The sequence below is a fragment of the Rosa chinensis genome, chromosome 4 (assembly GCF_002994745.2).
Source record: "Rosa chinensis cultivar Old Blush chromosome 4, RchiOBHm-V2, whole genome shotgun sequence".
In the NCBI taxonomy this organism is placed as follows: Eukaryota; Viridiplantae; Streptophyta; class Magnoliopsida; order Rosales; family Rosaceae; genus Rosa; species Rosa chinensis.
Genome location: NC_037091.1, coordinates 45,763,866 through 45,777,704, shown reverse-complemented (window position 1 = coordinate 45,777,704; position 13,839 = coordinate 45,763,866). Strand labels below are relative to the sequence as shown.

Below are 13,839 nucleotides of genomic sequence, written 5' to 3'. Positions count from 1 at the left end.
ATATGGCACACATCTCAACGACCATATCTTTTAGTAGAAATATTCCCACAACAAAAATAGTATCTTTTAGGAGAAATGAATATGAGGATACTTCAGGTATTTCATGTCAAAACAGGAGGGAAAAATCTGTTATTACCGTTAACGCTGCTGCTGTCAGATGATGACTTGGCAAAAATGGCTTATGGTGGGGTCGTCACCCCTCCTTCGCCACAATAATTAAATATAAGTATTTGAGTCCAAGCATTTCATGCCACGTGGCTCGCTAGGGGATACAAATGACAACGTCACCATGAAATCCTGCTTTTCTATTTTATTATCCACACATATATAGCACTATGGCGGTAACCAAATTTTGGTTGAATGATTGGGTTTTTGGTCTCCATAATTATAACTTATAAGTGAAAACAGAAAGCCAGAAAAAAAATATCATCAAAATTGGTTTTTTCTTTCATTTCTATGATTACAATCAAAGGTGATTCATTTGTTACATCGAATATAAGTACATCAGGTATTTCTTTTACGAAACAGGGTATGGGCGAAAAATAGTTTCATACTGCAACCGAATACGACATTGGTTGTGTGTAAACTCAAATACGTGTATAGAACTCTAGACTAGCCAACGATATTTCTGGATAAGAGATCAAAATTTAAGGCTAACAACATATAGCCGGTATAGATTTCAAACTAGTACATTGTTGAGCAAATGGTGAGGATATCATCAAACCAACAGCATCAACATTGGAATACAAGGCAAACTTATCTGTCAAAACTTAAAAGGAGGTGATCCAAACGTATTTATTGAGTTCATAGGAGTCCCACAATCTTTATTCAGAACACTCACTCGATCCCATAAGAAAGTTAAGATCAAGCATAACGTACAGAAATACGCCATTGTATGGGGCTCCTGCACGACGGACAGTCCTTCATACCCTGTTTTTCATGGAGCTCATTGCAAGTTCTGCAGACCACTTGATGGGCACATGGGAGGAAAACCACAGACATTTCCTCGGAGAGGCACATCACACACTCCCTTTCGCGTTTCACCCCTCCTGTCTCAGAGTAGTCGTGCAAATCCTTCACTACTTCTGAGATATATGGCATCTGGGAGCCCTTCTGATCCAGACTATTTTCAACGTCTGATACCTTGCTGGCATAACTTCCATCTACACCCCTCCGAAGGGCTGCAATCTTCGAAGAATCACTCTTGAGTCTCAACTGGGAGATTTCTTTATCGAGATTCTGAATATCATCTTTGTATTTCTGCAGATTGCTTTCTGCTTTCAGTTTGATCTGATCCTCCTTGGATTTTGCTGAAGCCTCAAGTTGTTCCCTTTCTTTTCTTATTGAACTTGCCTGCTCAAGTAGTTCTTCCTTTGATTTCTCCTCTTGTTGCCATCTAGCCTGCGATATTTTTTTCCCCTTTCAGTGAGAAGAAGCTCAGAAGTAAAACCTATGACAGTAACTAAGAAGGAAACAAATGTAAACTCATCAACAACATCAAAGATTCTATCAAAATGAGTTGTATAGAAGAACTATCAACAATGCATAACTCAATCCCTTAGTTTAGTTATAACTTTCGTACTTCGTAGAACCGCATGATTGACAATTCTAAGTAACAAAATTGTGTGTTTGCATGTCTGCCCACATCGGAGCTAGTGAAAGATAACGACAAGCTCCAATAGTTCAAGTCTCAATAGCATTAGTTTGACAGTACTGTATATTCTTATCACATCATATGCACCGGTACCAAATAAATTTTCAATGGCTGAGTAATCTGCCATCTTAAAGTAGCATGTCATACCTACAAGATGGGTAAATGGCACACTAACTGAAACAGAGCCTGGGCTCAAACAGATGGATTCAATGTTCGGATCCTATGCAACCTCCTGATTTATGAATTTAATAACCCCATCTATGAAATCCATTTCAGGAGCAGTACAATGTCCTGCTTTGAGATCTAAGAGGTAATGGATAATAGTGATTATGCTAATATATCAATCAGGTCTATACCTTGGAAATGAGAACTCTCTTGGTCCTGCATCATATATTGGTTAACATGTCCCTTTACTGACCCCATCCATGTGAAAAAAACAAGTCTATTATAGGTATATTTAATCCTATACATCCATTGTCTATTCGGATATCTTGGAAATAAATTATTTTGAACATACCTCTAATTGTTCCTTGAGATCTCTGGCTTGCTCTATTTCCTGAAGCAGCTGTTTTAACTTGCGTTTTTCTGTCACCAGTTCTTCGCTGAACAAGGCTTTCTGCTTTTCCCACGACTGAAATTTCATGAGTGTCTTCTTCTCCCTCTTTGATACCTCTTGACAGCTTGCAGCTGACTCTGCTGCGCGTAACTTGGCAGCCTCCATCTCCTGCCTTAGTGCAGCATTCTCCACCTCAAGCCTCCGGACGGCAGAATTTGCTTTTTCCACCTGACCGCTAGCCTTGCACAAAGCATTGTCCATCTCAGCAAGTTTCTTCATGGTGTTCTCCTCCAACGTTAGTTTCTCTTTCTTCAGCCGTTCAACTTCTTCTTTCTCTTGCCTTAATGACTTCAGTTCAGCCTTATCCTTACCTAGCCTACGGGCAGCCTGCATAACCTTCTGGTTAGCCCATTCTGTCCACTCTTGCAGCTGATTTTGCAGGTCCCGCACCCTAGGGCCCAACTTCAAAATCATCTCATCTTTTTTGTCCCTGGGTACCCACTGCCCCAAGGACTTATCAAAAGGCATCCCAGCAAAAATAGAATTTGAGTTATCAGAATTAAAGCTAACAGGCACTGGGATAGTGTTGCTTTTTGTAGGCAGTGAAAGGGAAAGCTCAGTATCAGCAGCTGATAATGCAGGTGGGGTAGTGGCTGCTGGCAATGTTTTTGCAGTAATGGGGGCCGGTAATGTTGTTGAATTATTCGCAGAAGGTAACTTGGATGAGACACTGTTCATAGGTAAAACTGAAGCAGCATTCTCAGCATCCACGTTAAAAACTCCAGGGGAAGAAGGTCCAGCATTGGAAGAAAGAATGTGGTTCCCATTGTCTTTAGGCAAATCAACTCCCATTGCCTTGCTTATTTTCAAAGATGCATTCTTTAAATTAAGAGCGGTAGAGTCTGACACAGATTTTAACTTCTTATCCAAAATTAAACCGCCCAAACCACTCAGCTTCCCTGCTCTTGAAGACCCTTTACATCCATATGTACGGTAATTTTTCTCCAAATGAAGTGACTTTTGTCGAAGCATGTATTCTCTTTTAGTACTAATAGAATGGACCTTTCTAGTGCCCACAAGCTTTTCCTCTACAGCAGGAGATGGAGATGTTCCGGTTGTGCCCTCTTTTTCTAAGAGTAATCCATTGTTAACCGAATTTCTTGGTTTAGATGTCTCAGACTGTGAACTAGGAGAACCAGGCATTGATGAGATCGGCTTACCAGCATTCAGAAGACCCAATTCTAAACTCTTGGCTTCTGTTTTGGGCTGAGGTTGATTTGAAATGGGTGAACTTCCATTTGACACGCCATCACTGAGGAAACTGCTTATGGGGTCACCATCCATTGCACAAGCATGAGAGACATTCATGTCACAGATCAATAAGCACCACATTGCATCGCCAGTGCTGAAGAAAGGCCTAATCTCGCGAAGAACACACACCAGTTCCGCCAATATGTACTTCTCTAGCTGCTGTAAATCTTCAAAACAGTGCTCCCTTGAAGGATCAATTTCTTGGCCACTCCTAAGAAAAACTAAAGTATTATCCACTATATTAGACACAGTGTCTTTGGACCCATAACAAAGACCAGACCGCAAAACAGCCTTTGTAGCAACGTCTTCGGTGTAACCACAAGCAACAATCTTTTTAATTGCACTCTTGAAAATTGTGTCCAAATTGCTCATAACAAGTTCTTCAAGCTGGGTTTCTGTGAGATCACTCCAATCAGCATCTTGAAACTCTTCTGCCTCTGATTCCCTTCTAGGCCGGCTTGGACCAACCTCAGATGAACCAACAGCACTAGACAATCCAAGGTCAAGTTTCAACCCATCAGAATGGTCTTGATTAACAAAACACAGGTCACAGACACTGGTTTGTCCATGATTCTGGTGACCGATTTCAAATTTTTCCGCTGAAAATTCGTAACTTGCACATTCAGTTTGAGGTAAAGGCAAAATCTTATTCTGGTCCCCTAAAGGTGGATCAGCCCGGAACTTCCTCTTATTTCTACTACCCTTTTCTTGAACAGTCATAGAGGGAGAGACCTGAGTGGTACAACTACTCCCCTTGGCAACCATTGACGCCATTTTCTACACAAAAACAATATCTTTCAATTCATTAATTCATACGCACAAGTCTTATCTAACCTTCCAATTTATCAATCAATCAAAAAACTGTATCAAACGAAAAACTACTAAAATCAACATTGACAATACAATTCATAATCCAGCTCAACATCATCTACTAGCCAATCGAACAAAAACCAATATAAACCAGATTAAAGTATTGCATTCGACAACGACTGTACCACACACCTCCGAATCTCACTATTCCAATCAATGGTAACCAACAATATAAAACGTTAATCAATCAAGCCATATCAATCAGAGAGATACAAACACTGCCCAGAAGCAAAACCTCAAGAACCAATCCATGCTGAACAAACCCCAGTTTGATTACATACAATCGAATTATGAGCTACCTGTATGAAACTCAATATGAATCTAATAAACAAACAAGTCCATTAGATCACAATTGAATGAAAGCAAAGAAAGAAAACAATCCCAGAATCTTGCAAGTAGCTGTAGATATAATCAGAGATCCCCAATACAGATACAAGAATCTAAGGTTTGATAATCGAATACAGATAATCGAGACGCACCCGATTTGAGCTATTGTTCGAGCAATCAGAGGGGTATGACCAGTCTCAGAAGATCAGCGAATGAGAAACAGAATTTATACTTGTTTATTTTTTCTTATTTTCTTCTTAATTATAAGAGAAACAGAGAGAACGTCTTTGCTCTTAAAGCTCTTCATGTGTGGGCCATTTTTATTTTTCATTTTATTTTATTTTACTTTTTGTTTGTGGTTTTGTAATAACCAGACCAGGTAACCATGGTTAGCTGAATATGCCTTTCTGTGGTTAACAAAAATTTGCCACCTAACCCATATTTTTTGTTTTGGTCATAGGCTCATAGCCACCTACTCATATAGATGGATTTTTCTCCAACATAACAAGAAAATAGGTATATATAACTTTGGGTTTAGAACTTGGAACAAGTTGTTCCAAGCAATTTGGGATCCAACAAAAACAAATTCTCGGAGTATTGTTAGTTGCAAAATCGATATTTTATCACAATGCTCGAAAATATAGATGCAATCAATCAGTTTAATAACATCTAAATAGAGAATTACTAGAAAAATATTACTAGTGTGCAATAATTCTCGAATCGTGTTTGGCAAGCAACATTAATGAAAAGGAACATTGCTTGAAAACGTGTTTGGCAAGTAAATTTTCGCGCGCTTCTTGATATGTGACCTTAGTTAATATGTTGTGAGTGAATTAATTATTAGATCTTATATCGTATGGTTTATTAAGATTCTTCCTTTTCACAATTAGCGAATTGAGAGAAAAGATTACTAGCATTTATGATATAAAAAAAAAAAAAACAAAAACAAAAAAAAAACAACCTAATAAGGTATGTAAATCATACTTAGAGAGAAAGTCGATGTAAAACTAGGTTTCTCTTCCCTATTCTCAACACCATCGTTGTCATTTTGAAGATGGTTGACCAAGTCTCCGTTCGTCTCGCAGCAGCGCTTGCTAGTTCTGACAACATGAAAGTCTTGTTTAGGGTCGTTGGCAAGGCGGCAATTTCAGATCATTCATATGCAGTTAAAAGGTTGTTGTCAATTAAGAAGAAGCTTGATCTCAATGGCCTTCATGAGGACCATGGCTTTCGTATGGGCCTTAAGAATAGACTTTCGATCTGGGGACAAGGAGCCTATTATGTGCTCAAGTTTGTGAAGGAGTCAAAAAGGCAGTAGATTGTCCAAGGTGGGCCGTGGTTTTATGGAAAATTCATCTTTGCACTGGCTAAGTTCCACAGGCTCAGTGATGTTGAGCAAACTTTGATTCTCCTATTCACAGTTTGCATATGAATGATCAGAAATCACTGAAGTCTCGGCTCAAGAATTGGTTACGCAGCTCGAAAAGTTTTGTTCTCCGCTACCGGTAATGACAGCTCTTCCACCTGGAAGCACCATAGTGGAGGCACCGGCTATTCCTGGTGTAAAGCGAATTGCCTCCATGGCGCTGGTAACTTACAACAAGAGTTTTAAATCGGTAGTGGAACACTCATCAGCTGTGACAGTGCCAGTGTCTTTGGACTTTGAACCCGCATTGGTATTGCCACAAAAGGCAAACTCTTTGATAATATATCATTTAAAGAAGTGTACGGATAATCGTTCGGTTGAAGCTTGTAACAAACCCAGAAGATGTTAAACCGTGGAAGCTAACTGTTAGAGCAAGTTCACCCGTTGGGTTACCAGGTCACCTACTATTCGCTGCTTTTTAGTGTTTATTTCCGCTCTCTAGGTCACGGACACAGTTTTCAATAAGACCTGGGTCACCAAGTCAGCTTGCAGGTCACCCTGAAAGTGACCCAAGGTAACACAAGGCGACCCAGGGCACGAAATACACTATGCCCGTGACCCAGAGAGTGAAAATACACAAAAAGCATGGAACAGTAGGTGACCTGGTGACCTACAGGTGAACTTGCTCTTACGACAATAGCTGCAGAGTTTAAGAAAACCAGGAAGAAGAGTCTTGTGAAGTCCACTAGTGGTGGGGCCCAATGTGAGTTGCAGCTCATTGGCGATGAGGCTATTGTGGTGCTCGATGATAACTCTGAAGAGGCCCCCTCTCCATTCGATGGTCCTAGGATTCATGAACAAGTTGGGGTTGGGACTATGGTATCTAACCCTAGCATTGTCAATTTTTTGGTTGCTCTAGTACTTCATACTATAATAATTGAGTAATGCTAGGTGAACCACCTAGAGCCCACCTTAGGTGACAGCTTATGTGACATATCCATATCATCAAACCATAATTTCTTATTTTTATATTTTTATTTTTTCTTAATAACGAAAATTCCTTTTTTTTCTCTTGATTTTTTCTTTTTTTTCTTTCTGATCTGGTATGCGAGACGTCTGCATTAGACGTTGTTATCTTCTCACCTCCTCTCACCCCTCCTCAACCCTCTCACCTCCTCTTCAATTGATCAATGCCTTCTCAATCTGATTTTGGTTTCCTCTCAAGCATTGTCAACAAACGCTCTTCCTAAACGTGGTTGATTTTTTTTTCCTGAGTATAAAACACGAATTTCATAGCTTATTTGGAATTAGGGTTTAGGGGAAAGTGGATTTGAATTAGGGTTTAGCATGTTTCTTGTGTTCTTTTTGTATCCTGAATCTCTTTTTTTCTAACTATTTCTGTACAGGGATTCTATAGATTGCTGCTGTAGAGGTCTTTCCCCTTTGCTTACTATCGTCATGTTTCTTAATATGTCAATAGAAATTAATATCTTCTTTGCATTCCCTATGTGCTTCAATGCATGTGTTTATGGAAAGAAGAATGATTGATGATTAGCAAAGAACATTGTGCTTTTGTAGTTTTGTACGATAGTAGGGAGGTTGATCATACCCCATTGGTGTTGTTCTCTTTGGACACTATAAATAGAAAAATAATAAACAAATGGTGATTGCTAATTAAGTAAATGAATATTATACAAGATTAAAGTGTGTTATAAGGATATTATGCATTTGACTACTGACCACTGATGACAGAACACTATGTCCAGGTTGTGTTAGAACAATAAGTTTGAATCTTTTTTTTTCATTGATAAAGAAAATGTAAGAGGTTTGGCTTTGATAACTAAACAACATGGTCATGCCTTTATTTTAACCTTTTTGTTGTGTTTGGAGTTTAGGATTGTTGTATTCACTATCTCATTATTTTGTTCAGGTGCTTGAGGAATGGAACAATCGTCCAACGAATCGGAGAACATTGTTCTCAAATATGTCAAGGTATGTTGTTTATATTAAGGTATGAACACATTCAATTATCAAGGGTTCTGTGTGAAGTGGTCAGGCTCATGGTTTGAGCCCCGTAATATATTGAACCCCTTAAGATCTTTACTTACTTTTTTAAAGCTTCTTGCCTTCTATAGGTTGTAGGGTTTGGCAAAGGTTCCAGTTTTGAACCTGGGACTACAAAGCTATTGGGAGATTTTTGGGAATGATCGAAGGCATGTATTCAAACTCTATGTATTAAGTTATTTTTTGTAAATATTTTTTTTTTTTTTTGATACTCTTAATTGATGTGATGCAGGTAAAGCAAGTAATGTAGTTCGACTGCAAATGGTGACCAAGAGCAGAGCTAACTAGTGACTGAAGCTTGATTTCACTTGAACTTGTTGGAACTGATATTTGTTTTTTTTTTTTTTCCATATGTAACCCATATTTCAGTTAAAAAAATTTTACGTCACATTTTAGTAGAGAACGATCATTCAGTACAAGCAGGTCTCAATTATTTCAACATTTTGTTTACCGTACCTAATGCAATGTTCTTATGACCTATTCGTATGACCTTTTCTTCTGTAACATGATGACTTTACTTCTTCTTTTTTCTCTCCAATGACTTGAATGCTCAAAGGAATATTAAAAATACAACCTTTTCTTCTGTAACATAATGACTTTACTTCTTTTTTTTTTCTCTCCAATGACTTGAATGCTCAAAGGAATATAAAAAAGATTGACGCAAATATTGAATTAATAGTTCTCGTTAAAGAGAAATTGTTATGATAATTTAGGATCAATGAGTCGATCACATATTATTTGGCCAAACTATTTATTATGATTACAAGCAGTAGAGTCAAGTACACTCAAACAACTTGATCTCTTACTATAATTGTTACAAAGTTTTGGAAAAGAAAAGATCAATACAACTCTTGCTTAGCATTAGTAGTAAACGAGACACCGATCAAATCTTTGTCTTTAAAAGACATTTTGCAAGAGCTCTAACAACAACTTTTCAACTCTTGCAAAATCAGATCGAGAAGGTTTCTGAGGTCTACGAAACCCAGCTTTCTAACTCTCACTGTCAATCAGCTTTTGGTCAATTTGGCAAACTGGCAGAAAATCATTGAATCAGTGATTCTCAAGTGTTATAATTATCAGGACATAGATATATAACCAGTATAAAGCAGGGGATATTCAATGTCATATAAAGCAAAACTAATTCTGGTTCCATGAGACTATCAAAAGTAATTCCAGGAGCAAACCATATCAGATACAAAGTAAATTACATAAATAAACAAGTTTTCACCGGAATTTTTGTTTTCATACCAATACATGTAACTGCATTGTGCTCAGACCTAGTCAATTGTGTTCAAGTTTCCTGAGGCGTATGCCTCATTGCATAATCAGACAGTACCACCCATCTTGGTATGACTATGATCTAGTGCTGGATCTATTTATGTATACATATATATTGACCAATCATAATGACTGATATTATACCCCCTTGACAGGAGCTGGATCACTCATATTGGATTCAAAATTTCTAGTGAAATGTATACTACCAAAAGTTGTTTGCCATGTTTTTGATAGAGATGCTAACATTGCTGTCCCATAACCCTTTCTATTAGTTTAAAGGAACAAGACAAAACTACAAAAGCACAATGCTCTTTGCTAATCATCAATCATTCTTCTTTCTATAAACATATGCATTGAAGCACGTAAGGAATGCAGAGCACATATTAATTTCTATTGACATATTAGGAAACATGATGATAGTAAACAAAGGGGAAAGACCTCTAGTGCAGCAATCTATAGAATACCTATACAGTAGTAGTTAGAAAAAAGAGTTTCATCTAGAAATAATTCAGGATAAAAAAAACACACAAAGAAACATGTTAAATCCTAATTCAAATTCACTTCTCCCTAAACCCTAATTCCAAATAGGCTATGCTATTCGTGTTTCATACTCAGGGAAAAAAAAACTAACCATTTTTAGGAAGAGCATTTGTTGACAATGCTTGCAAGAAAACCGAAATCAGATTGAGAAGGCGTTGATCAATTGAAGAGGAGGTGAGAGGGTTGAGGAGGGGTGAGAGGAGGTGAGAAGATAACAAAGTCTAATGCAGACGTCTCGCATACCAGATCAGAAAGAAAAAAAAATCAGCAAATTAACAATAGCTACAACCCCAGCCCTTATATTACCAACAACAAGCCTGTTTTTCTTTAAATCCCTTACAGTACTGTAGCTGATCCATCCGAAAGGCCCAAGCATGTGCGGCCATTTTCCTTCCATCTTTTAATTGATTATGTTAATGAGTATATTACCAAAATAACCTTTTGCAGACTTCTAGACAAATACCACTATATCTACTAACAGTTATCGTGATTTTCAGAGCTCAGGTTGAAGCATTGCGTTATTGAAGCCGCCGAAGCACATCGGATCTCTGATTTCAATGGAGGTCTGAGTGCTTTGTGTGTCTAAATGTAATCGAAAGGCTTTTCTTCATGGAGAATTCGAAAGCAAACAACAGCTCAGGTTCTAGCTAAATTGTGATTTTCTACCTTGTTGATTCTTCCTTCTTCTTTGATTCGTGTTTTGCATTTGCTTCAATTACTTGTATATGTTTCAATTCGAGGAGTTTCCTTCAATCTGATCAGTTTGATTTGTTTATTGTGTATTTGATTTTATTTTTTCAAGTTTTGATTTAGTTGTTCATAGCTTTGTTCTTCGACGAATCTGGTGCGGGCAGGTGCAGAGTGTGTAGGTCGTCTGCGGATTTGGTGGACTACGAGAAGGTGCTGAAGCTTTTCTTCATCCCCATGTGGCAGTGGCTCGGGCAAGAGCCTCTGGTGCACTATAACAACTACAAGCTCTTCTTTCCTCAGAAGTATTCTCTCTAGCCACCCAAGGCTGATTCTATGGCGTAGGAGCTACTTCAGTGTAATTTTTGTGATCGAAGGGTGGAGTCTGAGTTCAGACTCTTCCCATAATGTGGCTCAGCTCTGTGAGACTGAATGTAGTTTCACCAATTAAGGTCTTGTTAGGGTTTTCAAGTGGATTGTAGACTATAATACTCTGTTCTTGTAAATTGAATTGTGAAACCAGTTTGCTATATTGCTTAGAAGTTTGAATTTTCGAGATTCTTGCGATTTTGGATAGTTGTTTCAACAAGAATTGGAAAAGGTATGAAATAATTGGATTTCATTGAAGAGAGATGTTATGATACAAGTGCAACACACATTACATGTCTTGTAAGACTGGGAAACAATCAAAGGCATGTATGAAAAAGCAGGTATATGAACACTGTACACATAAGAAAAAGAAAAAAAATGGAAATGGCCGGTGTACAAATTGTTCTACTTTACAAGGGGTTTCTATGCAGATACCATTTCTCTTGTCTCTGATCAATTAATAGTTGCCACTGAGTCGCTCTGGGACTAGATTGTTCAAGGCTTCATCAATCCCAGGTATGCCAAACAACATGCCCTTGTTAGTTATTGGTGGATTTTAAACTCGCTGTCCCAAATCGAAAAACCATATTTTTGGTATCATAAAACTGCAGCAAACATTTTGTTAGGTCATCTGATTTGCAGACCTAGTCTGGTCCTTCTTGATCTCCTCTTCATAAAAATTCTTAATGAACCCCCAAAACGGCGTCTTCTTTAGCTTCCCCCAAGCCTCTTTTCCAATCATTGTTCGATGGGTGTTGATAGTAGTCCAGAATGCATGCAGATTACATTTATACTGTTTGTAATCTGGTCTCTGTGCTCTTATCTTCTTTGTTCCAATATGTACATCCTCTTTGCCTATTGCAGCAGCCTCCCTCTTTGCCACTGTGATTAATCTGTGTTTATGATAAATGCAAATATATGAGTATTGACCGTCAATAGTTTATTAACCCTCAATAGTTTACTGACCATCAATTTGATTAAGAAACCATTATAGCTTATAAGAATGCAAAAGACCTAATCAAAAGATCCTCACAGTTGCAGCAGATCAATGACCAGAATTTCAAGCAGAAAATAAAGACTAACAACAATAATAAGATCAAATATCCACAGAGCCTATAGGTAGACATAATTGCAATGACCCTCCCATAAAGTAAAGCTAAGAAATCTGTCTAAATATGCAAGCTCAACTGAACCGATAATAGATTTGAGTTGAATACCTCATGCAATCATGAGGTTGCAATACACATAGAGTTATTGACCCGTAATAGCATACTGACCCTCAATAGGTTAGTGACCCTGAATAGGATACTGATCTTCAATAGTTTACTGACATTCTATGGGATTAATTAACCATTATAGCTTATAAGAATGACTTCTATACTGGAAAGTGGTAGCTTAAAGAGAATTGATATTTTTCACCTAATTTCATTACCAACCACTAGTTTTGTGACTATCAGGCTGAATATCATTTTTTGCCAATCATATTGCAAAAGAGTACAAGCTCTTCACCTAACTAAAGATGCAACGATTGAGAAGTCAAAACTAAGAAAATAGAGCACCCAAAAGCCGTGTAAGCAACTAAAAAGAACAAGAAAGCATAGAATTAGAATCACATTTAGTATAGCACATTTAATATAGCAAAAGAGAACTGGATAACAATAGAATTTGCAAATTAGAATGGCAAGGGTTAACATGGAGGAAAGTAATTACTGTCTGTGAAGAAGCATATCCAACAAAAAGTGGTTCACTATGTAAAGAAAAAGTTGTTCAGTAACAGATAGAACATAGCATTCATAAAGAGCAGCAAGCAACAAAAACATGTTTCTTCATATTTATGACATTTACTCAAAAGCCCATTGGTTAAGGCTACTGACCCTCAATATATACCCTACTTACAAAGGCAAATAAAATCAAATGATATAGAAAGGATTTGTAGAATTTTTCAAGCAAAAATTTGCAGAACTCTCAATTTCACCATCAAATTAAGTAGACAAGAATCAAACAAAGGATTTCCAAATAGGATCAAACAGAGAATTCACATTAAGAAAAATAGTAATAGAATTCACAACCAAACTGAGCATAATCAAATTTCTCAACCAAAACCCTTTTCCTGAGGGAGAGATTGTGACAAGACGAGGTTGAAGGAAATTGGAGGATCTGAAGGATTCGAAAGTATTGAATGCAAAGCCATTGATTTTGACGGAGGTGGAGAATCGATAGTCATGATCGAGGCCCTACTTCGTGCTTCTATACTCACCTATACAAAATTGAACAAAAAAAGCACAAAAATCATACTATAGCTACTGACCCTCAGTAACTATAAATTTATCCTCTAAAAAAAAAAAAAAACTAGAAATTTCTCTACTGACCTTCAAGCCCTAGCTTCGAAGGAGCCTTGCTTTTCTTCTTCACCGCTGCAGTCTCGCTATGTTGTTTCGCCGCTGCAGTCTCTCTCTGTTGCTTTGCTGTTGGATTTTCTCTCTGTTGCTTCGCCGACGGAGCCTTGCTCTATTGCTTCGCCACCATGACCAAACCCTAGCTTCCTTCTTATTGAAATTGAAATGAGGCAGTGAACTGAAATGAAATGGGTCGAATCAGTGTCGATGGCATTTGACGTAATTTGTTGAAAACTATATTTGCCCTTTCTGTAACTTGGCCTTATAGTGGTTGACGACCCGTTAGTTTTAATAGACCGCATGGGCTAAACGTTTTAGATCTTGCGCATGGTAAAAACTCAGTAACTATTGTAGTTATTGGTGTTTGCCTAGGAAAAAAAAGGGATTAAAAGATAAAATCAAGGAAAAAAAGAAGAAGGAA

General features: G+C 37.7%; 1 protein-coding gene across 2 annotated transcripts; it reads right to left on the bottom strand.

Moving 5' to 3' along the window:
• Nucleotides 1–633: 633 nt before the first annotated feature.
• Nucleotides 634–5,028, bottom strand: LOC112197049 (putative E3 ubiquitin-protein ligase RF298). 2 transcript variants are annotated; one of them, XM_024337575.2, is made up of 3 exons: nt 4,871–5,028; nt 2,172–4,298; nt 634–1,401 (listed from the first exon to the last, which is right to left on the bottom strand). In XM_024337575.2, exons 2-3 carry the CDS (start codon nt 4,293–4,295, stop codon nt 865–867), a joined length of 2,661 nt encoding a protein of 886 aa, XP_024193343.1. In that variant the 5' UTR covers nt 4,296–4,298; nt 4,871–5,028; the 3' UTR covers nt 634–864. The 2 variants fall into 2 exon arrangements, with proteins under 2 accessions (XP_024193343.1, XP_024193344.1); XM_024337576.2 differs by having other exon boundaries at nt 1,326–1,462.
• Nucleotides 5,029–13,839: the final 8,811 nt, after the last annotated feature.

Coding starts and splice junctions, on each gene's coding strand:
- LOC112197049 (XM_024337575.2), bottom strand. CDS start 4,295: ATGGCGTCAATGGTTGCCAAGGGGAGTAGTTGTACCACTCAGGTCTCT. Junction 1,402..2,171: donor ATCTCAAGGAACAATTAGAG/GTATGTTCAAAA, acceptor AAAATATCGCAG/GCTAGATGGCAACAAGAGGA.